At 37.4% G+C, this 20882-nt stretch overlaps 1 protein-coding gene across 3 annotated transcripts in view; it reads left to right on the forward strand.

Moving 5' to 3' along the window:
* The window catches only part of LOC126094533 (zinc transporter 1), a 679313-nt gene extending 661368 nt beyond the window's left edge, over window positions 1-17945 (forward strand). For all 3 annotated transcript variants that reach the window (XM_049908954.1, XM_049908955.1, XM_049908956.1), the window contains 3 exons: window positions 4741-4827; window positions 5332-5514; window positions 17148-17945. In XM_049908954.1, the coding sequence (XP_049764911.1) occupies window positions 4741-4827; window positions 5332-5514; window positions 17148-17408 (531 nt within the window). In that variant the 3' untranslated portion in view covers window positions 17409-17945. The remainder of the gene's footprint in view (window positions 1-4740; window positions 4828-5331; window positions 5515-17147) is intronic.
* The last annotated feature ends 2937 nt before the right edge of the window (window positions 17946-20882 follow it).

Here is a 20882-nt window from a genome sequence, read left to right on the forward strand (position 1 = left end):
ACACATGTTAAGACGATTCACCTTTTCAGACACATAAAATGTGGCTTCATCTCTGAAAACTAACTTCTGCGGAAAACTGTCTTTCCCAGTAGCCACTGGAAGTCGTCACAAAAGTCAGAACAAAGGTCGTTGCCCCAAGTAGTTAGTACATGTAACAACTGCAGCTAGTACAGTTTTACACACAGATGTTTGCACAGAATGCACCAGACAGTTGACTGCAGTATTTGCAGTTCTCTGCTCACACTTGTCATTGATTCCTTCAGGTTGCTGACGAATGTCCCCGTACATGCCCCACTTTCTTTGCTGATGCTCCAGGCACCACATTAGCAACCAGTGTCACTGAATGTGTTGTACCACCTATGGATTGTTTCATCTGTTGGAGTTTTTACCTGATATTTAGTATGAAATTGTTGCTGAAATGTCACATCTGACAAATATTTAGCAAATTCAGAGACACAAAATGAACACATTGCTTCATTATACACCATGGTCTGACACACCTGTCCAATAGTGGTGCACTCTGAAACTATGCCACAGTGGGTATTACGAATCAGAACTTGCAGAGCTGCTCTGTCCACTGATGTGTGTCATTATTCTGTATACCTTGCAGATTCCGTGCAGCCATCCTCTGAAAACCCAGAGGTACTTCCTGTATCTTACATTTGCTTTACTTGTGTTTTGCATGGCTGTTTGCTTATTGATACTGAACTGTTGTCCTGTTTTATCTTTACAGACATGATTGGTCTGATGGTACTGAGGAGGAGATGGAGGCAGTGTGTGTACTGTCATGTTTTCCATTCCACTGGTTCAATCTCAAAATTTTGCTGAAAATGATTAGACAGCTACAGAAATAGTGATGCAGGACAAACAAGGTTTTAATAGCACAACAGTGATCATAATTCTCCCATGTCCACCAGTAAACATCTCTCTTAGCTAATCTTCGGAGCTAACAGTGCATAATTTGTCTTGCACCATGAGCACATGCATTCTGGCAATAGCAAGTGGGGCTTCATGTGATGAAAAATAACTTCTCGAAGGATGAGGTGCATGAACATTACATTCTGTGGTGCTGATACAGAACTCTTCAGAGACATCCCCCATACATATTCTCAAACAGACACAAATTGGACACCCCACACATCTCGAAAACATGTTTGGCAGATCACAGAAGTATGTCTACATCAGTACAGTGGGCAGTGGATCTACAGGGTGTTACAAAAAGGTATGGCCAAACTTTCAGGAAACATTCCTCACACACAAAGAAAGAAAATATGTTATGTGGACATGTGTCCGGAAACACTTACTTTCCATGTTCGAGCTCATTTTATTACTTCTCTTCAAATCACATTAATCATAGAATGGAGACACACAGCAACAGAACGTACCAGCGTTACTTCAAACACTTTGTTACAGGAAATGTTCAAAATGTCCTCCGTTAGAGAGGATACATGCATCCACCCTCCGTCGCATGGGATCCCTGATGCGCTGATGCAGCCCTGGAAAATGGCGTATTGTATCACAGCCGTCCACAATACGAGCACGAAGAGTCTCTACATTTGGTACCGGGGTTGTGTAGACAAGAGCTTTCAAATGCCCCCATAAATGAAACTCAAGAGGGTTGAGGTCAGGAGAGCATGGAGGCCATGGAATTAGTCCACCTCTACCAATCCATCGGTCACCGAATCTGTTGTTAAGAAGCTTACGAACACTTCGACTGAAATGTGCAGGAGCTGCATTGTGCATGAACCAAATGTGTCGTACCTGTAAAGGCACATGTTCTAGCAGCACAGGTAGAGTATCCCGTATGAAATCATGATAACGTGCTCCATTGAGCGTAGGTGGAAGAACATGGGGCCCAATCGAGACATCACCAACAATGCCTGTCCAAACATTCACAGAAAATCTGTGTTGATGATGTGATTGCACAACTGCGTGCGGATTCTCGTCAGCCCACACATGTTGATTGTGAAAATTTACGATTTGATTGCGTTGGAATGAAGCCTCATCCATAAAGAGAACATTTGCACTGAAATGAGGATTGACACATTGTTGGATGAACCATTCGCAGAAGTGTACCCGTGGAGGCCAATCAGCTGCTAATAGTGCCTGCACATGCTGCACACGGTACGGAAACAACTGGTTCTCCCGTAGCACTCTCCATACAGTGATGTGGTCAACGTTACCTTGTACAGCAGCAACTTCTCTGACACTGACATTAGGATTATCGTCAATTGCACGAAGAATTGCCTCGTCCATTTCAGGTGCCCTCGTCGTTCTAGGTCTTCCCCAGTCGCGAGTCATAGGCTGGAATGTTCCGTGCTCCCTAAGATGCCGATCAATTGCTTTGAACGTCTTCCTGTCGGGACAACTTCGTTCTGGAAATCTGTATCGATACAAACGTACCGCGCCACGGCTATTGCCCTGTGCTAATCCATACATCAAATGGGCATCTGCCAACTCCGCATTTGTAAACATTGCACTGACTGCAAAACCATGTTCGTGATGAACACTAACCTGCTGATGCTACGTACTGATGTGCTTGATGCTAGTACTGTAGAGCAATGAGTCGCATGTCAACACAAGCACCGAAGTCAACATTACCTTCCTTCAATTGGGCCAACTGGTGGTGAATTGAGGAAGTACAGTACATACTGATGAAACTAAAATGAGCTCGAACATGGAAATTAAGCGTTTCCGGATACATGTCCACATAACATCTTTTCTTTATTTGTGTGTGAGGAGTGTTTCCTGAAAGTTTGGCCGTACCTTTTTGTAACACCCTGTATAGTGGATTGAATGCCAGAATGGTTGTAGTACATTCATTCTGGCTCACTGTACCTATACCTGGTGTCACAAGCAAAAGTATGTCAAGACTAACTGATTCCTTTCCCATTCCCCACATTAATTAGCACTCTCTTCCTGGATTTTCCATCCCATTGTCAAGAACCAATCTGACCTCACATAACTGCACACTGCAGTAAATTTTCAGCTGCACTACCAATGATATCCCTCCAATTTGAAAATATCTCATTACATTCCCATCTCATGAAGAGCTTTGAATTCTGAAGACACCAATTTCACTCATGCAGCAATGCAACAATGTGTAATAATTTCTTCTGCCCAAGTGGCTGATTCAACATAATGGATTTTTAGGTGTTTCTGTATAGACATGAGAGAACATTTTCTGCATTAGCAGTGGTGGAACTCTGCCATGATTTTTGTATGACAGGAGGCAATGGAGCTACAGATACTTGATCCAGTAAAGAAGTAAACCCTTAGCCATGGTGCTGGCATTTTAGCTGTATAGAATGTCATCTTTCACATTACTGTGTTTTCTTTGCATGTTGCGTTGTTATTCTTTCCCTTGTGATGTAGTCATTCGGAGACACACATACCATTATCTAAAGTTTGATTGCGCATGAACATAATAACTTTCCCAGTCTAAATTATAGGACAAAAAAACAGCAACATGAAATAATTGTCACCTGAAGATGACATGAGAAGCCAAAAACTGCTTCGTGACCAGATAAATATAATTCTGCAGAACATTAGGGTGCCTTTTCCTTTTTTAATATTAAAATAATTTTCCTCTGCATAATCCATTAGAAATATTTTGTAAATTATTTTTACACTCATTGTTTTCTTTCCACTTCAGATCAGTAGCTCGATGTAGAAGACAGATGATTTTTACACAAAGAATAAATTTTCAGCAAAATATTTAGTAATTCACCCACTTAAGCATTCTTTACATCAGGTTACAGAACTGCATTACAATGAGTGATATTGTTTTGACCTTTCATCCCAATAAAGCTCCATAAAAAGCAAGGACAGTCTTCAGAGTGCAGCCACAATCTTCTTTCAATCGCTGGCTGTCAGCTAATAGACTGAATTGACTTGCGCTTTATATGTGTTTGCATTCCAGTACATATTTTGATCTATTTTAAGCACACTGCCAAACATGACATCCTTCATTTCACAGCATGTGCACATGGATCCTGCCCACCAACACCAGCTTTTCTGAATTGTACAGGTGGGAACTTTCCCTGCAATACATCCTATGTACCTGTAACCCTCCTGGCCTCAATCTTTGTCAGTCACTGTCCTCACCCATCCAGCCCCGTCCCTGTTCCCATTCCAGCACTACACAGCCGTCTTTCCACCAGTGTGGTTTCAGTTGCCTGAGACTGCTCTCTCTCTCTCTCTCTCTCTCTCTGTGTGTGTGTGTGTGTGTGTGTGTGTGTGTGTGTGTGTGTGTGTGTGTGTGTGTGTGTGGGGAGGATGCAGCATTTTTTTTTCCCCCAAGTATAAACTTCATTACTAATTAGACGGATTAAATTTTGCTGTAATAACCAGTGACAACATTAAGCAGTATAGTGATAGGTTATATTATTAATAGGGCCTACAGTACACAGATTAAGTCTCTGTGACTCACTTGTGTTTGGTTTATGTATACCTTCACTCATAGTACATCCCTGAAAGTTCTCCTTGAGACTATGGAATTCAGCGCTTGATTGAATATGGGATTCAGTTACATGTTGGTCTTTCCACACCACTGTATGTATCATGGCGTGCTGAGACTTGGGAACATATAGTACAACTTTCTTGTGTTGTTACTTCATAATGCCCAAGAGATGGGGATCGACTAGTTGCCAATGAAATTTAATATTTCTTTCAGACTAACAAAAAAAACTATTTATAGAAAAACTATTTGTTCTGTATTCACTTGATATTTATTTGCAGGATTATGCCAAGAAATCTCAAAAAATAATTGACTTCTTTGAAGAACAAGGGATAACTCAAGTGACGATCCAACCAGAATTTTTTGAGGTATGTTGGCACTCTATGTTAAAATTTCAAATATATAACAGAATGATGGATTTCATGGCCAGTAATTACTTATAACTTCCAGGCTGCAAGACAACCAGATAAGGTTTACATAGCAAAACACACTTTACAATGTGAACACACGAAACAAAATTTTTAGAAGCTAATATTTTAGTGAACACGTTGCATTGTTTTGTGAGCTTTCATAGAGAGGTAAAAAGAAGTGTATAAACATTTAATGATTTTGACAGAAAGAAAGTGTACTTAAAGTTAAATAAAACATAAATGCTGATTTTGCATGGCAAGGAATTCCAATGGTTGAAGAGCTGAGAGATTTCTACTCAGTTTCCAGTCCTTCACCTCTGAAGACATCTCCAATTGGTGGGAATAAATGTCTGTGAATAGATTTACACATTGACCACAGCTGCATGGAAGTTTTAAGAAAAGAATTTTAAGAAAATTTTGCAGTTTTATAGTAGTAACAGTGATCTTCTTTCTGTCTGACAGACTGACAATGACACCAACATTATTGCACTGCCAAGCATCGAAGAGAAAAGCTGCCTGGTACAGTGTCGTGGCCAGGGCTGCATCGAGAGACACTGCTGCCTCAAGCTGGTGCCTGGCATCTCTGTGGACCCCGCCTGCAAACAGCTGCCCCAGAAGGGTGCCCCAGACAAGGAGTGCATTAAGGTGCAGTTTACTTCCAACTGCTTTGGAAGAATATAGTATATTTTTTTGGTAGTTCCAGTGTTTCCTTTGTGTCTGCTCAAAATTCTTTCCAATTGATTATGGTTTATTATGATGTGGTTTCCAATCTGAAGATTGGTTACATCCTCCTGAACCTGCTTACTGAAGTCAAATCCTGGTCTCTCTCTATAATTTTAGTCCCTCCCCCCTCATCCCAACCCCTTGATTCAGCACTTCTTCATTGATTATCTGATCAACCCGTCTAATCTTCAGAATTCTTTTGTAGCACCATATTTCAAAATCTTCAGTCCTCTTCTGGCCTGAGCTCTTTATTGTTCATTTTTTGCTTCTGTATAATGCTGCACTCCAGAAAAATACTATCAGAAAAGCCCTTCTGTGTATTGCCAGTCTGTGTTTTATATTCTCTTTACTTCAGATATCATAAGGTGTTCTGCTACCCAAGCAGAAAAACTCTGCTACTTTCAGCATGTCATTTCTGAAGCTAATTGTGTTAGCATGGCCTTATTTAATTCAACTTCATTCCATTACTCTGGTCTCGGAAACTGCGGCGAGCTGACCGTATGCCCCTCCATATCCACATCCAGTGACACCTATGAGCTGAGGATGAGACAGCGGCCGGTCAGTACCGTTGGGCTTTTGTGACCCATTTGGGAGGAGTTTAGTTTTTTTAAGTACATTCCATTACCCTTGTTTAACTTTTGTTGTTGTCGTTCATCATCTTATAACCTCTTTCCAAGGCACATCCACTCCATTCAGCTGCTCTTCTAAGGCACAGTTCACACTGAGGCTACACTATATACGATGCAACTCTACATATGATGCAAAAGCAACTTGCATCAGTGGAGCTTGTAGAAACATAGTTGAAGCAACTTAACTGGTTCACACTGTAACGACAGTGATAAGACCAACACATACCTCTGTCATATCCCCTGGCGCAACACAGTATGCAGTGCCTCCTTGCAATTTGCATTGTACAGTACATGGTGAGGGAAATTTCATCTGACATGCCTAAAAAAATGTTTTATGTAGATGAAGTTAATTTCTCAATAAAACTTTACTTTTCACATAAAGTATTAAAAGCCACTATTTTGGGATTCACATATTCTCTGCTATGCTGTCTTTCACATTTGGTTTTGAAGTTATTCTTAAAAAAAAATCTTATAGTCCGATATCACATCTTGATAATGTACTGGATTTCTTTTCATTATTGTACCTAGTTATTATGGTAGTTTGCAATTAAGTAAATCACTTGGTATTTTTTAAGAAGTTCGCACTGAAGGTGAAGTCACTGGCCAGTGCACTACTGGTAGGCTTCAGGTCACAGAGTACTACATTCAAAATATAGCTAATATATCAGAATTGCTTTTAAGGGTGGAGGGAGAGTGATACCTCGTTCCATTCTTGAGTAAATAAATAAGATACGTTGGAGATTATCTGTGATGAGGTTGGCTGCTATGTGCCACATGCAAGGCTGTTGCTACATGCTGTAGCCTGCTATGCAGAGTACACAGCTGCCCTAGGTTTATCTTTTTTGTATGCTGATGATACAGGCCAAAGTTCAAAATGGAAAACTTACTGAAATGGAAAAAAAAGAAATGAAATGAAGACACAAAAAGTCATCTGTTGACGATGTTGAGTGTATGTTACGTCAGTCAATGCTCCCTGATTTCAGGAAACTTTGTGACAGGCATAAGAGATCTGAAATCTAATTTCTTGTTACTTGTGAATGAGCAGATGGATAAAACTGAGGAGAAGATGACAGATTTTCCTTATCATGAGCTGCTTCCAATTTTTCACACACATTATCTACACGTACACAGAGTTCACCACCCATTTTTACAGTCAGTGATGACTGATCTCACTTCAAATCCAGCAGCATTTCTTCTGAATACTCCTCAAGCTGGATCATATATTACTTTGCAAAACTGAACTGTTGTGAAAATACTGTCCTAAGTCTATTAATTTGAAACAATTATTTATATATGCATCATACTGAGTAAAGTACCATACTAGCTGGTCATACAAAAAAAATAAACTTTTCATGGTGGCACTTTTAATGTAATTCACATGCTTCTTCCAGCTTGCCTTATTGTTAAAGAGTAGCTTCTCAGCTGAATGAACATGATGAGTAAAGATAAAATTCCTGAAAGACTTAAGTACGTGGTAGTAACACTCATTTACATAAGTAGAGATAAAGGAGTGGCTTGTAATTGTAGAAATGTCATCCTACTACCTACATTATCAAGTTTTAGTTTTGTAAATGGCTTCTCTACATAGACTGCAACCTGCAACCTCATAAACTCTGTGTGGATACAATTAAAAAAGAAAATCACTCTGCCAGCAATTTCTGGTGAGGTACTGAACAGAATTGAAGGGAAGAGGAATTTGTTGAACACAACTTGACTAGAAGAAGGGATCGGTTGCCAGGACACATTCTGAGGCATCAAGGGATCACCAATTTAGTACTGGAGGGAAGTGTGAAGGTTAAAAATCATAGAGGGAGACCAAGAGATGAATATGCTAAGCAGATTCAGGAGAATGTAGGTTTCAGTAGTTATTTGGAGCTGAAGAGGCTTGCACAGGATAGAGTAGCATGGAAGGCCGCATCAAACCAGTCTCTGGACTGAAGACCACCACCAACAACAACAACATAACTCTAGTAGGGCTACTAAAATATTAAGGCATTAATGCCATTCATCTTGCATGGATGATGCCATATTTACAGATTACACAACAGGACACGACTAGAGTTGAAGTGGGAGAAACATTAATAATGATATATCCATAAAGTTCAGTGCTAGTTCCACTCCATCTTGATCAGCCTAAACGATCTGCATTCTACATCATTAATTCATACTTTCTTCAAAAACATAATTTGTTATGATGGTTGCACAAGTACCTTGATAAAGAACTCAAACACGGTCATGTTAGAGACACTCACGAGAATATGGTAACAAGTTTACAGCTAATTCACAGATTAGATTAGATTAGTACTTGTTCCATAGATCATGAATACAACACTTCGCAATGATGTGGAATGTGTCAGGTTAATAAAAGGTGCCTATACAGATTCAGCTTCAGATTCTTTATTGGTCATTCAGCATTATTACATGCCATAGACTTCGTCACTTCACTTAGCCTATTAATTTTACAAAATAAATTTTTACATATTTAAGTTGATATTGGGCATTTCTAAAAATTCTTCTAATGAAAGAATGGATTAGTTAACAAGAATTTATGTACATTTTCTTTAAATAATTTGTCAGGCTTGATTGATGCATTTTTAGACAATTTGTTATATATTTTAATTGCCATATACTTATGACTATTGTTAGTTTTAGCTAATCTATTTTGTGGTAACAGCAGAGAAGTACAAATTCTTGTATAGTAGTCATGCCTCTGAATTGTTACACTTAAATTAGGTAGTTCAGCAAGTATGTAGTTAACACTGTCAAGAATATATAAATTAATAACTGTTAAAATTCTATATTTAATGAACAATGGTTTACAATGTGTTCTGTTATCTACCTTAGCCATTACTCTGATTGCTTTCTTCTGGACCATCATAATTTCATTTATTTTTCTGCTGTTTCCCCGGAGTATTAACCCATACCTTAAAACAGATTGAAAAAAGGCAAAGTACGCTGTCCTTACGTACTCAAGTGTTGCACAACACACAAGTCTCTTCAACAAATATATAACTCTTGACAACCTAACCTCTATGTGATCAACATGAGAGTTCCATGTTAGACTGTTGTCAAGTATGATACCTAAAAACTTTGCATTTTGTTTTTCTATTTTTGTAGTCTTTGATAGACTGAACCACATATTCTGGGTCTTTTTCTCATTTAATAGTAGACCATTTGCATTAAACCATGATGTTGCATTTTCTTTTGCCAATTTCATATCACTTACAAGATTATCGAGTACATGGTTTACAGATAGAAAAGTCATATCATCTGCATACATATATGTCTTTCCATCTATATTTCCTGGTAAGTCATTTATGTGTAAAAGGAAAAGAAGTGGTCCCAATTTAGATCCCTGTGGCACTCCATGTTGAACCTTGAGTGTGTTTGACAGATAACTTCCTGAACTCACCACCTGTTTCCTTTTATTGAGGTATGATTTGATGAGTTTTAAACTTTTATCACACATTCCATAGTACTCAAGTTTAGAGAGCAAAAGTGAGTGGTCAACACAGTCAAAAGCTTTGCTCAGATCACATACGGTTATCTGTGTGTGAGCATGGTCCTCGAATGCTGCTAAAATGTCTCTAAGAGCTCTATAGCATGTATAGCTGACCTTCCTTTTCTGTAACCAAACTGTGATGCATTTAACATACAATTTAGTTCTAGGTACTCATACATCTGCTGATATATTATGCCTTCAAAGACTTTTCCTAGTACTGGAATTAATGAAATTGGTCTGTAGTTTGCAGGATCTGATTTGATACCCTTCTTAAAGACTGGAGTTACCTTGGATAGTTTCAGAGGATCAGGAAAAACCCCTTCTATGAGACACAGGTTTATAGAATATGTTAATGGTGCTGCAATGTAATGTATGATTTCTTTCAACAGATTGTGTGACATATTAAAAATATCAGTACTGTATGAATTTTTCATTTCTTTGACTATTTTAAGAACTTCATGTTGGCGTACCGCTTTAAAGTGTTTCAATGATGATCTGACCCTATTATGATTTCGGTTTACTCTCTTAAGATAATCTATACATGTTACATTGGGTTTAGTGATAAACTTTTTTATATCATCAGCACAGCTTACAAAATATTTATTGAATGTATTTGCTGGTATTGGGACTGTCTTGTCAAAGTTTTTGACTTCACCTTTAACAGTATTAATTACTCACCAGGCTGTTTTGCATTGGTTTTTACTATTTTTTATGATATTTGTGTTGTATCTTTGTTTTGCCAATTGTAACTCTTTCTTATACAGTTTCTTAGTGGTTTTTTCGAGATCCTTAATTTCATTAGAATTGTTTACTTTGGCAAGGTGCTTCAACAGCAGTAGCTTATTTTTTATATTCTCCAGTTCTTTGGTGTACCACAATTTACCCTTTCTTGTTTTATGATATTTCTTTTGAACAATATGGGCTTTTAAAGTGCCTGTTAAGTAATTGTGGAATGTTTCATAAACTGTTTGGGCACTGGAATCACAGTTTTGAAATAATTTGTCCCAGTTTGTTATGCTCGGCTGGTGTGTTAGTTTTACGAGATTGTCTTTTGTTAATATCAAGGTATTAGTTTTTGTTAACTTTTGTGCAGCCTTGCTCTCATCCCCTTTTATAAAATGTCTTAACTCTACTTTTAACATGGAGTGGTCTGAGAAAACAAATTCGTTTACCTTGGTGGAGTACATATCACGAACACAGTTGACAAAAGCATTATCCGAGCATGCTTGTAATCTTGTTGGTTCTGAATTTACATGATGGAAGTTGTGCTGCCTTAGCATATTCAGTAACTTATTTACACTGGGTTTGTTACATGTTACATCAAAGCTTGAATTAAAGTCTCCCCCAATTACAGTTACATACTGTTTCCATTTTGTTATGTAGCAGAGTACATTGTCTAAATTATCTAAAAAAGTTTTATCATCTACGTCAGGGGAATGGTAAATACATACTATGATAAGTTTCAGTATATCACATATGATCCCAGTAATTTCAAAGTGTTTCTCTGCACATGCCCAACTAAGATCTAGTGCTCTACACTCTATTTAATTTGAAACATAGATAACAGTACCACCATTACGGTATTGAGATCTGCAAAACTGTTTCCATGTTTATAACCTTCTGGTACATAGTATTGTATTTGTTCTGTTTTAAGCCAATGTTCTGATAGACATAAGAAAAAATACTTATTCTGTGGCAATGACTCCTCCAGAATTTCAACTTTACTTTCAAGACCCTGAATGTTTAAAAATAGGATGTTGTTGTGACTTATCCGTGAGTTAGCAGGCTGGTTTTTCACATTTTTATTTTCTTCTTGGCTTGAAACCATAAAAAATTATCACTGAATGACACACATGTATTTTTCCTTTGGCTCCTCCTTAAGCATTGCTGTGTTGCTGCTCTAGTTGTTGTTGGTTCTGCTACTGCTGCTGCTGTTCTTGTTGCTGTTGCTTCTGATGATAATGATGGTGCTGCTGTTGTTTCACTTATTTCTGGTATTTGTTGTTCCACAACTGCTGTGCCTCTCTGTGAATTATTAACTTTTGGAGTGTTCACTTGCATTAATAAAATTTCACATTTGTCTTGGAGAGGTGTAGCTTCACCGACAGCAGATTTCACATTTGTGTCTCCAGGTAACACACACTTCCTGTCCATGAGAGGTATGACTTTTCTATCATCACACTGCACATTTGAGATTTTATTTACTAGTTCTAAAATTTTTGTTACTATTAAGTTTTTTCCAAGTGCATTTAGATGAGAACCATGTGTTGTATGAATTCTTTTCCCTAAATTGCTGATGTTCACAGATGTTACATTATCAAACCGCTTGCAAATATTTTACATCTCTTTATTTGCAGTTTCAATTTCTTCATTTACACAGAACCGTTCTATCAAGTCGTAATGGTGTGGCACTGAAAAAACAATACCATTTGTTCCTCTCAGCTCATACAGTTTTCTTTTTAGCGAGATTGAGAGATCATTTTTTACGTTCCTAGTGACATCATTTGATCCCGCCAGGAAGATGGAAAAGTCCTTTTTGCTCAATGGGGAAATTTTTTCTTGACTCATTGACGTAGCAGTACTGAATTTTGCTCCTGGTTTTATTGTACAGTTAAAATTAAAATTCCGACTGCTTGTACGCCGAAATTCAGTGGCTATGTTTCGTCCTTGGCTGTCGGCATACAGTTCAATTTTACCAGTACTTGCTGTTCCGAGACTACCTGTTTTCTGCCTACCTTTGCAGTAAGCGAAGTCTTGTTTGGCACTATTTATTATGTCTTTTTTGTTAACACACGTCGATATTGTCTCAGTGGAACAGCTTAACGGTTTAAGATTTTTTGTGAGCAGTTTTGCATATGATCCTTTACTTAACTGCTGCTGAAATATTCCATGTTTTACCTCATTCACAGAGTTGTTTGGTTTTCCACATGGTACTCTTGAACTGTTAACAACACTGTCACAATCCATAGTCAAAAGAGCTTGAAAGTAATTTTCGCTCACTACATTTATGTTTCTTTCACCGTTTTCTGTATCTTGTATTATCTGTTTGCATCTTTTGCATTTCACTTCCGTCCAATTCTCCAACATATTCATACTTTCATGGCGCGATTTTGTCATGTTCATTACACATTACACAAAATATTACATGACAGTTACTATTTTTAATTTTTGGTGGGGGTTGGGGAAATTACCCACTTACTATATATCCAAAAATTCATCTAATGAGTAGAAGGAGTTGCCATTAAGAAATTCTTTTAATTTCCTTTTAAATGCTATATGGCTATCTGTCAGACTCTGATGCTATTAGGTAAGTGATCAAAGACTTTTGTGGCAGCATAATTTACCCCCTTCTGAGCCAAAGTTAGATTTAACCTTGAGTTGTGAAGATCATCCTTTCTCCTAGTGTTGTAGCCATGTACACTGCTATTACTTTTGAATTCGTTTGGATTGTTAATAACAAATTTCATAAGTGCATATATATATTGTGAGGCTACAGAGAAGATCTCTAGCTCTTTAAATAAGTGTCTGCAGGATGATCTTGGATGAGCTCCAGCAATTAATCTGATTACACGCTTTTGTGCAATGAACACTCTTTTACTCAATGATGAGTTACCCCAGAATATGATGCCATACGAAAGCAGAGAATGAAAATAGGCGTGGTAAGCTAATTTACTCAGATGTATATCGCCAAAATTTGCAATGACCCTAATAGCATAAGTAGCTCAACTCAAACGTTTCAGCAAATCCTCAGTGTTTCTTTTCCAGTTCAACCCCTCGTCAAAGCATACACCTAGAAATTTTGAATATTCTACCTTAGCTACCGATTTCTGATCGAAGTCTATTTTTATTAATGGTGTCATTCCATTTATTGTGTGGAACTGTATATACCGTGTTTTGTCAAAGTTTAATGAGAGCCCATTTGCAGAGAACTTCTTAATGATTTTCTGAAAAACATCGTTTACAATTTCACCAGTTAATTCTTGTTTGTTGGGTGTGATAGCTATACTTGTATCAGCGGCAAAAAGTACCAGCTTTGCATCTTCGTGAATATAGAATGGCAAGTCATTAATATATATTAAGAACAGCAGAGGACCCAAGACCGAACCTTGCGGCACCCCATTCTTGATTGTTCCCCAGTTTGAGAAATCACCAGTTTTTTTTTAATTTTTTTTTTTTATTTTTTATTATGTGAACTGCTTATTTCAACTTTCTGCACTCTTCCAGTTAGGTATGATTTAAACCATTTGAGCACTGTCCCATTCATACCACAGTACTTGAGCTTATCTAGAAGTATTCCATGATTTACACAATAAAAAGCCTTTGGTAGATCACAAAAAAATCCCAGTAGGTGACTTCTGGTTACTCAGAGCATTTAATATTTCATTAGTGAAAGGTTATATAGCATTTTCTGTTGAAAAACCCTTCTGGAAACCAAACTGACATTTTGTTAAAACATTATTTTTACAAAGGTGTGAAGCTACTCTACAATGCATTACTTTATCAAGAGTCTAGCTGCTGAAGAGAGATTGGGCGGTAGTTGTTAACATCAGATGTATCCCCTTTTTTATGCAGTGGTTTAACAATGGTATACTTCAGTCTATCTGGAAAAATACTCTGCTTCAGAGAGCTATTACATATGTGGCTAAGAATTCCACTTATTTCTTGGGAACAAGCTTTTATTATCATGCTGGAAATGCCATCAATTCCATGTGAGCTTTTATTCTTGTGAGTGTTTATTATCTTCCTAATTTCAGGAGGAGAGGTGGGTGGAATTTCAATTGTATCAAATGGTGTGGGTAAGGCCTCTTCCATTAACTGCCTTGTTTCTTCTAATGAACATTTAGATCCTATTTTCTCTACAACATTTAAAAAATGATTATTCAAAATGTTTTCAACTTCCAGATTGTAGTTTATCAAGTTTCTATTCACTTTGATGGTGATGCCATCATCCTGTACTCTTGGTTGCCCTGTCTCCCTTGTAATAATATTCCAAATTGTTTTGATTTTGCTATCAGAGGTATTAATCTCAGACATGGTGCACTTGCTTTTGGACTTTTTAATAACCTTTCTTAATGTAGCACAGTAGTGTTTATAATATTTGGCTGTTTCTGGGTCATTACTCTTTCTTGTTGTTAGATACAGTTCCCTTTTGTGGTTACAAGATATGTTTATTCCTTTAGTAAGCCAAGGTTTTTTTGCATGGTTTCTTATAATTATATTTAACTACTTTCTTGGGGAAACAGTTTTCAAATTCTCTTACAAGTGTATCATGAAACAAGTTATATTTTTAATTAGCATCGGGTTCCTTGTACACCTCATCCCAGTCTAGCTGCTGAAGATTTTCTCTGAAATTTCTAATTGTTGACTCATTAATTGAACGCACAACTTTGGAGGGTAGTTTTGAATTACTGAATGGAGCTATGTCATATACTGTAACTAGCTGAGCACCATGATCAGAAAGCTCATTCTCAACAGGACAAGAATTTATGTTTTTAAACCTATCTTGGTCTATAAAAGTGTTATCAATGTGCTGCTGTCCTTTACTATCCGAGTAAGAAAATTAATGACAGATGTCAAATTGAAAGAACCGAGCAAGACTTCCAGGTCATTCTCCCTATTACACTCTTTCAGTGAATCAACATTGAAGTCCCCACAAATAATAATTTGCTTTCCCCTATCTGACAGATAGCACAACAAGGCATCCAAGTTTCCCAGGAATAAATGAAAGTTTCCTGAAGGGGACCTATATACTGTTACAGTTATAAAAGAGCCCTCCTTCAGTTTAAGTTGACAGGCACATGCTTCTATATGTTGCTCAAGGCAAAGCTTTTTTGTATCTAAGCTTTCTACACAGTGATAACTTTTGACATATATGGCAACTCCTCCTCCCACCTTATTCTCTCTACTCATATGTGTAGCTAGTTTATAACCACTGATATTTACCTTCTCCATATCAGACACAATGTGATGCTCAGACAGGCATAGTATATCTATTACATTATCAGATTCAATGTGATCTAAACAAACCAGGAGCTCATCTACTTTATTCTTCAATCCAGGAATATTTTGGTGGAAAATGGTAACATTATTTTTTACTTTACTTTTCTGAGAATCTACTTTTTCTTTAATCCACCAATATTTTGGTTAAATATGGTAAAATTATTATTTACTTTCCTGTTGTGAGAATTTTGTGAGTTTTGGACCTCTTTAGCACCTACCTGCCTGAACTTCTCATTGGACACTGATATTAACCTAAAAAAGAGGTACATCCATGAGTAGTGGTGTCCCACCTTATAGATTTCGCTAACAACCCTGCCAGTTTAGCCTTCCATTTCCTATTGAGATGTAGGCCATGCCTTGTGAAATCCCCCCTATCAATAGCCTCAACAGGAACCAATCCAACTCCATATTTACCCTCCTGACAGAGTGGTTCAAATGGGGCTGATCATGCTGCATGAAAGCAGGCACCAGCCCAACATTGGTATGGGTTGTTGCCGAGGCTATTTTCACCAGATCACAGTGAACAGTTTAACTCTTAAAACAATTTAACTTACAGATATGATAAATAGAGATAGCTTCATGTGCCAAGTTCCTGGTCATCCAGATATATAATTAAATGAGGTGGCATCGACATGAGGATAAGTTAATCAAAAAGCTCATTCTTTCTGCTTTACACATAGGAGACTGTGGGTCTGTGCTGACCTGCAGAGAAGATCAATAGCATACCTTCACATGAAACTGTCTTAGGGCATAATCTTATCATGGCAATGGGCAAAAAAGTATTTTCTCTACAGGTGAAGTCAGTAAGAATACTGTGTAAAGTTGATAACAGAACATCTTGCAGATCTCTCTTTGAGACCCAGGGATTTTTACATTTATTCCATAATGATAAATTTGTGTTGTTAAGAAAAAGTTTAAGTTAAGTATAAAATTCACAAGTACATTACTTGGTTTCATTTCCACATTCCTATCTGGGGTTCATAATGGAGTTTCGTATTTTGGCACAGAAGTTTGTAACAGGTTACTTGTATATGGATAGCTGATAATGTTCTGTGTAAAGTTAAACGAATTCTTTGTGGCCATTCTATGAAACGGGAATTGATCATCTCATCTCCCAATAGGATAAATGTCTCAATGCATCTAGTGATTATTTTTTAATGGAACCATTCCATGGTCCCATGATAGCATGTGTTTGGTTTTCATTTGACTGCCACTCTCATACAGTAAATTACTGAAAATTTGTGGATCGCACAAAAATAATAGCAGGAGTAAAAGTATTTATTCACCAGATAGTTGAGGCACTGACAGATGCATAACTGAACTTCCAGAAATTGTCTGTTTTGGATGTAACTAATACATAGCTTAACACAGAGCTTTATTGCAGGATTTAATCTTCAATTCATAGGTCATATTTGTTCTTTTAGATCTCCTCACACAGTGTCACGGAGAGTACAACAACACTTCCCTCTGATGACATTTCAGAGAAAACAGAAACTGCCGAAGAGCATAATGCTTGTCAGTCAGCTGGGAGGCAAACACCAGATGAAGAAGAACAAGTTTCTGCAGCAGACGAAACCCAAGTGCCAACTATAAATGAATCTTCTCTCACTTCAGAAACGGTTAAAGACTTATCTCAAAATAGTGACAAACATGAAAGTGAAGACCCACAACAGGAATGTTTGTGACAAAAGTTTCTCACTGATGCCTCAGTGGGAAAAAGTGAAGATTCTGCTCTAGGCCATTGCCAGTCCTGGGCCCAAATACCAGCCAAGCAAGTCCAAAGAAATTTTTCACACAACTATGTTCCTGACAAAATGTTCATCCTGTGTTACCTTTAGCTTTATGTCTTTTAAGACAGCAGTGTTGATGTGTGGTGTTAAATGTGTGTGGCAAATGAAAGTGTGTGTGCAATTTGGCTGATCTAATGTGAAAGAAAATAGAGATTTTGATCTCCAGATATTGATAGTGTCATATGAAATAGTGGTGTTTTTGCCAAAGATGTGTACTGACAAATATATTTTACTAGTATGTACATATGAACCAGAAAGTTCATTTATTTTATAAACAAATTAAATAAATATGGATACTGTAAAAAGTGTTGCTTTTGTATATGTTGTGAGTACTTTTTATTATGAGACTGTTTGCAACATTGTAATTGTTATTGTTGTAATTGTCATTACTGTACAAATTTTAAAGAAACAAATAAGACAATGTGCTACCTCTTTATCTCAGAGTTGCACTTACACCCAGTATCCCCAAACTGTGGAAGCATAGGCAGAGATGAGGTTGACAAAATTATCTCCAGTGAGATGAATTTGAAGAAACAATGTTGTTTCAGTATTATTGTTTTTTCTGCAAATCTTACATCACAGCATTTACCTGCATCCTTTCCAGAACTTGTCACTGATTCATCTTTCACACGATGGTCTGGCTTCACTTATGGTAGCAATGTCTGTATCTCATCTAGCTAGTTCAAGGGTGATAAGATCTGCTCTTCAGTCTCTCTGTTACCATTTAAGTCCAGAAGAGTTCTGACATTCCATGTTCCAAGAGCCATAATCATATTGTGATGTATAGTCAATGACATTAGTGCCAAAGAGAGTGTGTGGCCAATGCAATGACTATATAAAGAGCCACGGTAGAATTGTGAAGCTGAATGGAAGTGTTTTGGCAGAGTGCAGAATGAGGAATATTATGAGGAAAAGAGGTTTACTTGATTGTAATAATCTGAGATTCAACAGTGTAAATGCTGTATCAACAGAGTCTATGAGAAGTTGTTTTTTTTTTTAATTTTTTTTATAAATTCCACTTTCTGTACAAATAATGAATCCCATCTGTTAACAGTCAACTGCATTGTGAAGAATTGTTTTTGTTGTTGTTGTTGTTGTTGTTGTTGTTGTGGTCTTCAGTCCAAAGACTGGTTTGATGTAGGTCTCCACACTACTCTATCCTGAGCAAGTTCTTCATCTCTGTGTAACTACTGCAACCTACATCCTTCTGAATCTGGTTAGTGTATTCATCTCTTGGTCTCACTCTATGATTTTTACCCTCCACACTTCCCTCCAATAGTAAATTGGTGGTCCCTTGATGTCTCAGAATGTGTCCTATCAAGGGATCCCTTCTTCTAGTCAAGTTGTGCCACAAATTCCTCTTTCCCCAATTCTGTTTAGTACCTCCTCATTAGTTACATAATCTACTCTTCTAATCTTCAGTGTTCTTCTGTACCAAAACTTTTCAAAAGTCTCTATCTTCTTGTCTAAATTGTTCATCATCCATGTTTCACTTCCATACATGGTTACACTCCATACAAATACTTTCAAAAAACACTTCCTGACACTCAAATCTTACTCGATGTTAACAAATTTCTCTTCTTTGGAAATGATTTCCTTGGCATTGCCAGTCTACATTTTATATCCTCTCTACTTCGACCATCATCAGTTATTTTGCAGCCCAAACAGCAAAATTCATCTACTGCTTTAAGTGTCTCATTTCCTAATCTTATTCCCTCAGCATCACCTGATTTAATTAGACTACATTCCATAGTCCTTGTTTTGCTTTTCTTGATGTTACATCCCCCATTCAAGACACTGTCCATTCCATTCAACTGCTCTTCCAAGTCCTTTGCTGTCTCTGACAGAATTACAAAGTCATCAGCAAACTGCAAAGTTTTTATTTCTTCTCTCTGGATTTTTAATTCCTACTCCAAATTTTTCTTTTGTTTACTTTACTGCTTGCTCAATATACAGATTGAATAACATTGAGGACATGCTACAACCCTGTCTCATTCCCTTCCCAACCACTGCTTCCCTTTCATGCCCTTCGACTCTTATAACACAATAACTGTGAATGATTACACAGGAAATAAATGTGGTGGAGTAAATATGATTAATGGTGGGAAGAACACTGTTCAGAAAGCTGTCCATTTGAAACATAACAACATTGCTGAAGTTCAGTATCACAACAGTGGTGGTAGACTTGGAACACTGCCACTGGTGTGTGAAGACTGTGTAAACTGTGTCCAATGCAATCAAAATGGTGTACATAATTTGTAGAGTAGTTGAGCAGTCTGTATCACAACTGAGTGTGAGTTAGGGAATGTGTACATATCATCATAGTACACAACCAGACACAGGTGTTGGCCAACATTGTTGACTACAGTGATGTTGAGCAAGAACAGGACAGTGTTCTCGTACACACATCCAGACTGAACCCCAGTTGAACAGTTACTGTTTATGTAGTTGCATAGTGATAGCCATGTGCCTTTGGAGGTAAGGTTGTCTCTTTCCAACTGACAGTGACGAATTTGGTGCTTCATTAACGGTCCCCCCCCCCCCTCCCTCTTCCATAGGCCATGCAGGTGCACACTGAGGGACTATGTGACTCGTAATTTCCCCCCCCCCCCTCCTCCTTCCATCTATTGTCCACATTAAACAATGCCCAGTCCAAGTAATTGATAAGCAAAGCCTTTTATGAAGATTTGAGAGGAGTGAAGATTACAATAAGCTTTCAAGTTCACTTAGCTTGTCATGCTGAGAAGGGTCTAGTTCTTCTTGTCTAGGGGTCTGATTCTTGAAACTGAAAATTTAACATCCGGTCCTCACTGTTTGTTTGTGCTGAATGAATTAGAAGATTGTTGTTGTAGGATATTCTCATATTTTAATATATCATACAATATTTTGATTTTTCGCAATAACTAAGCTGAAATTACATTGTTCACATCTATTATACAAAAATATGTCTGATCACATCAGAGACAAGCTTAAGACTCTGCAGAAATATCAATATTCCAAAGGGTTTACAGTTTTTCTTAACAAACAAATTTCTAGTAGTTTTCTTTTCTTCATTAATTTCAATTATCATTGTATAAATTGCACCAGAAATACACACAGTAAACATTACAGGATTGTGTAATTAATAATAGAAATTTTAAGTGTGCACATAATTCATAATGTCAAATGTTTCATAAACTTTAGCTTGAAATATAATACACTGTGTGTAAAAATATATGATAGTTTTCAGAAAAGCAACTGAGATAACACTGACCTGTCCAAAATTCGAAAAATAATATTGGTATCGACAACTACTGTTGAGGAAAAGTAATGCTAGAGGAGGACGTTCCATAACAGACTGTGATGCAGGAAGATCACCACTTTGTTCAC

This window comes from Schistocerca cancellata, chromosome 8 (assembly GCF_023864275.1).
Source record: "Schistocerca cancellata isolate TAMUIC-IGC-003103 chromosome 8, iqSchCanc2.1, whole genome shotgun sequence".
Classification (NCBI taxonomy): Eukaryota; Metazoa; Arthropoda; class Insecta; order Orthoptera; family Acrididae; genus Schistocerca; species Schistocerca cancellata.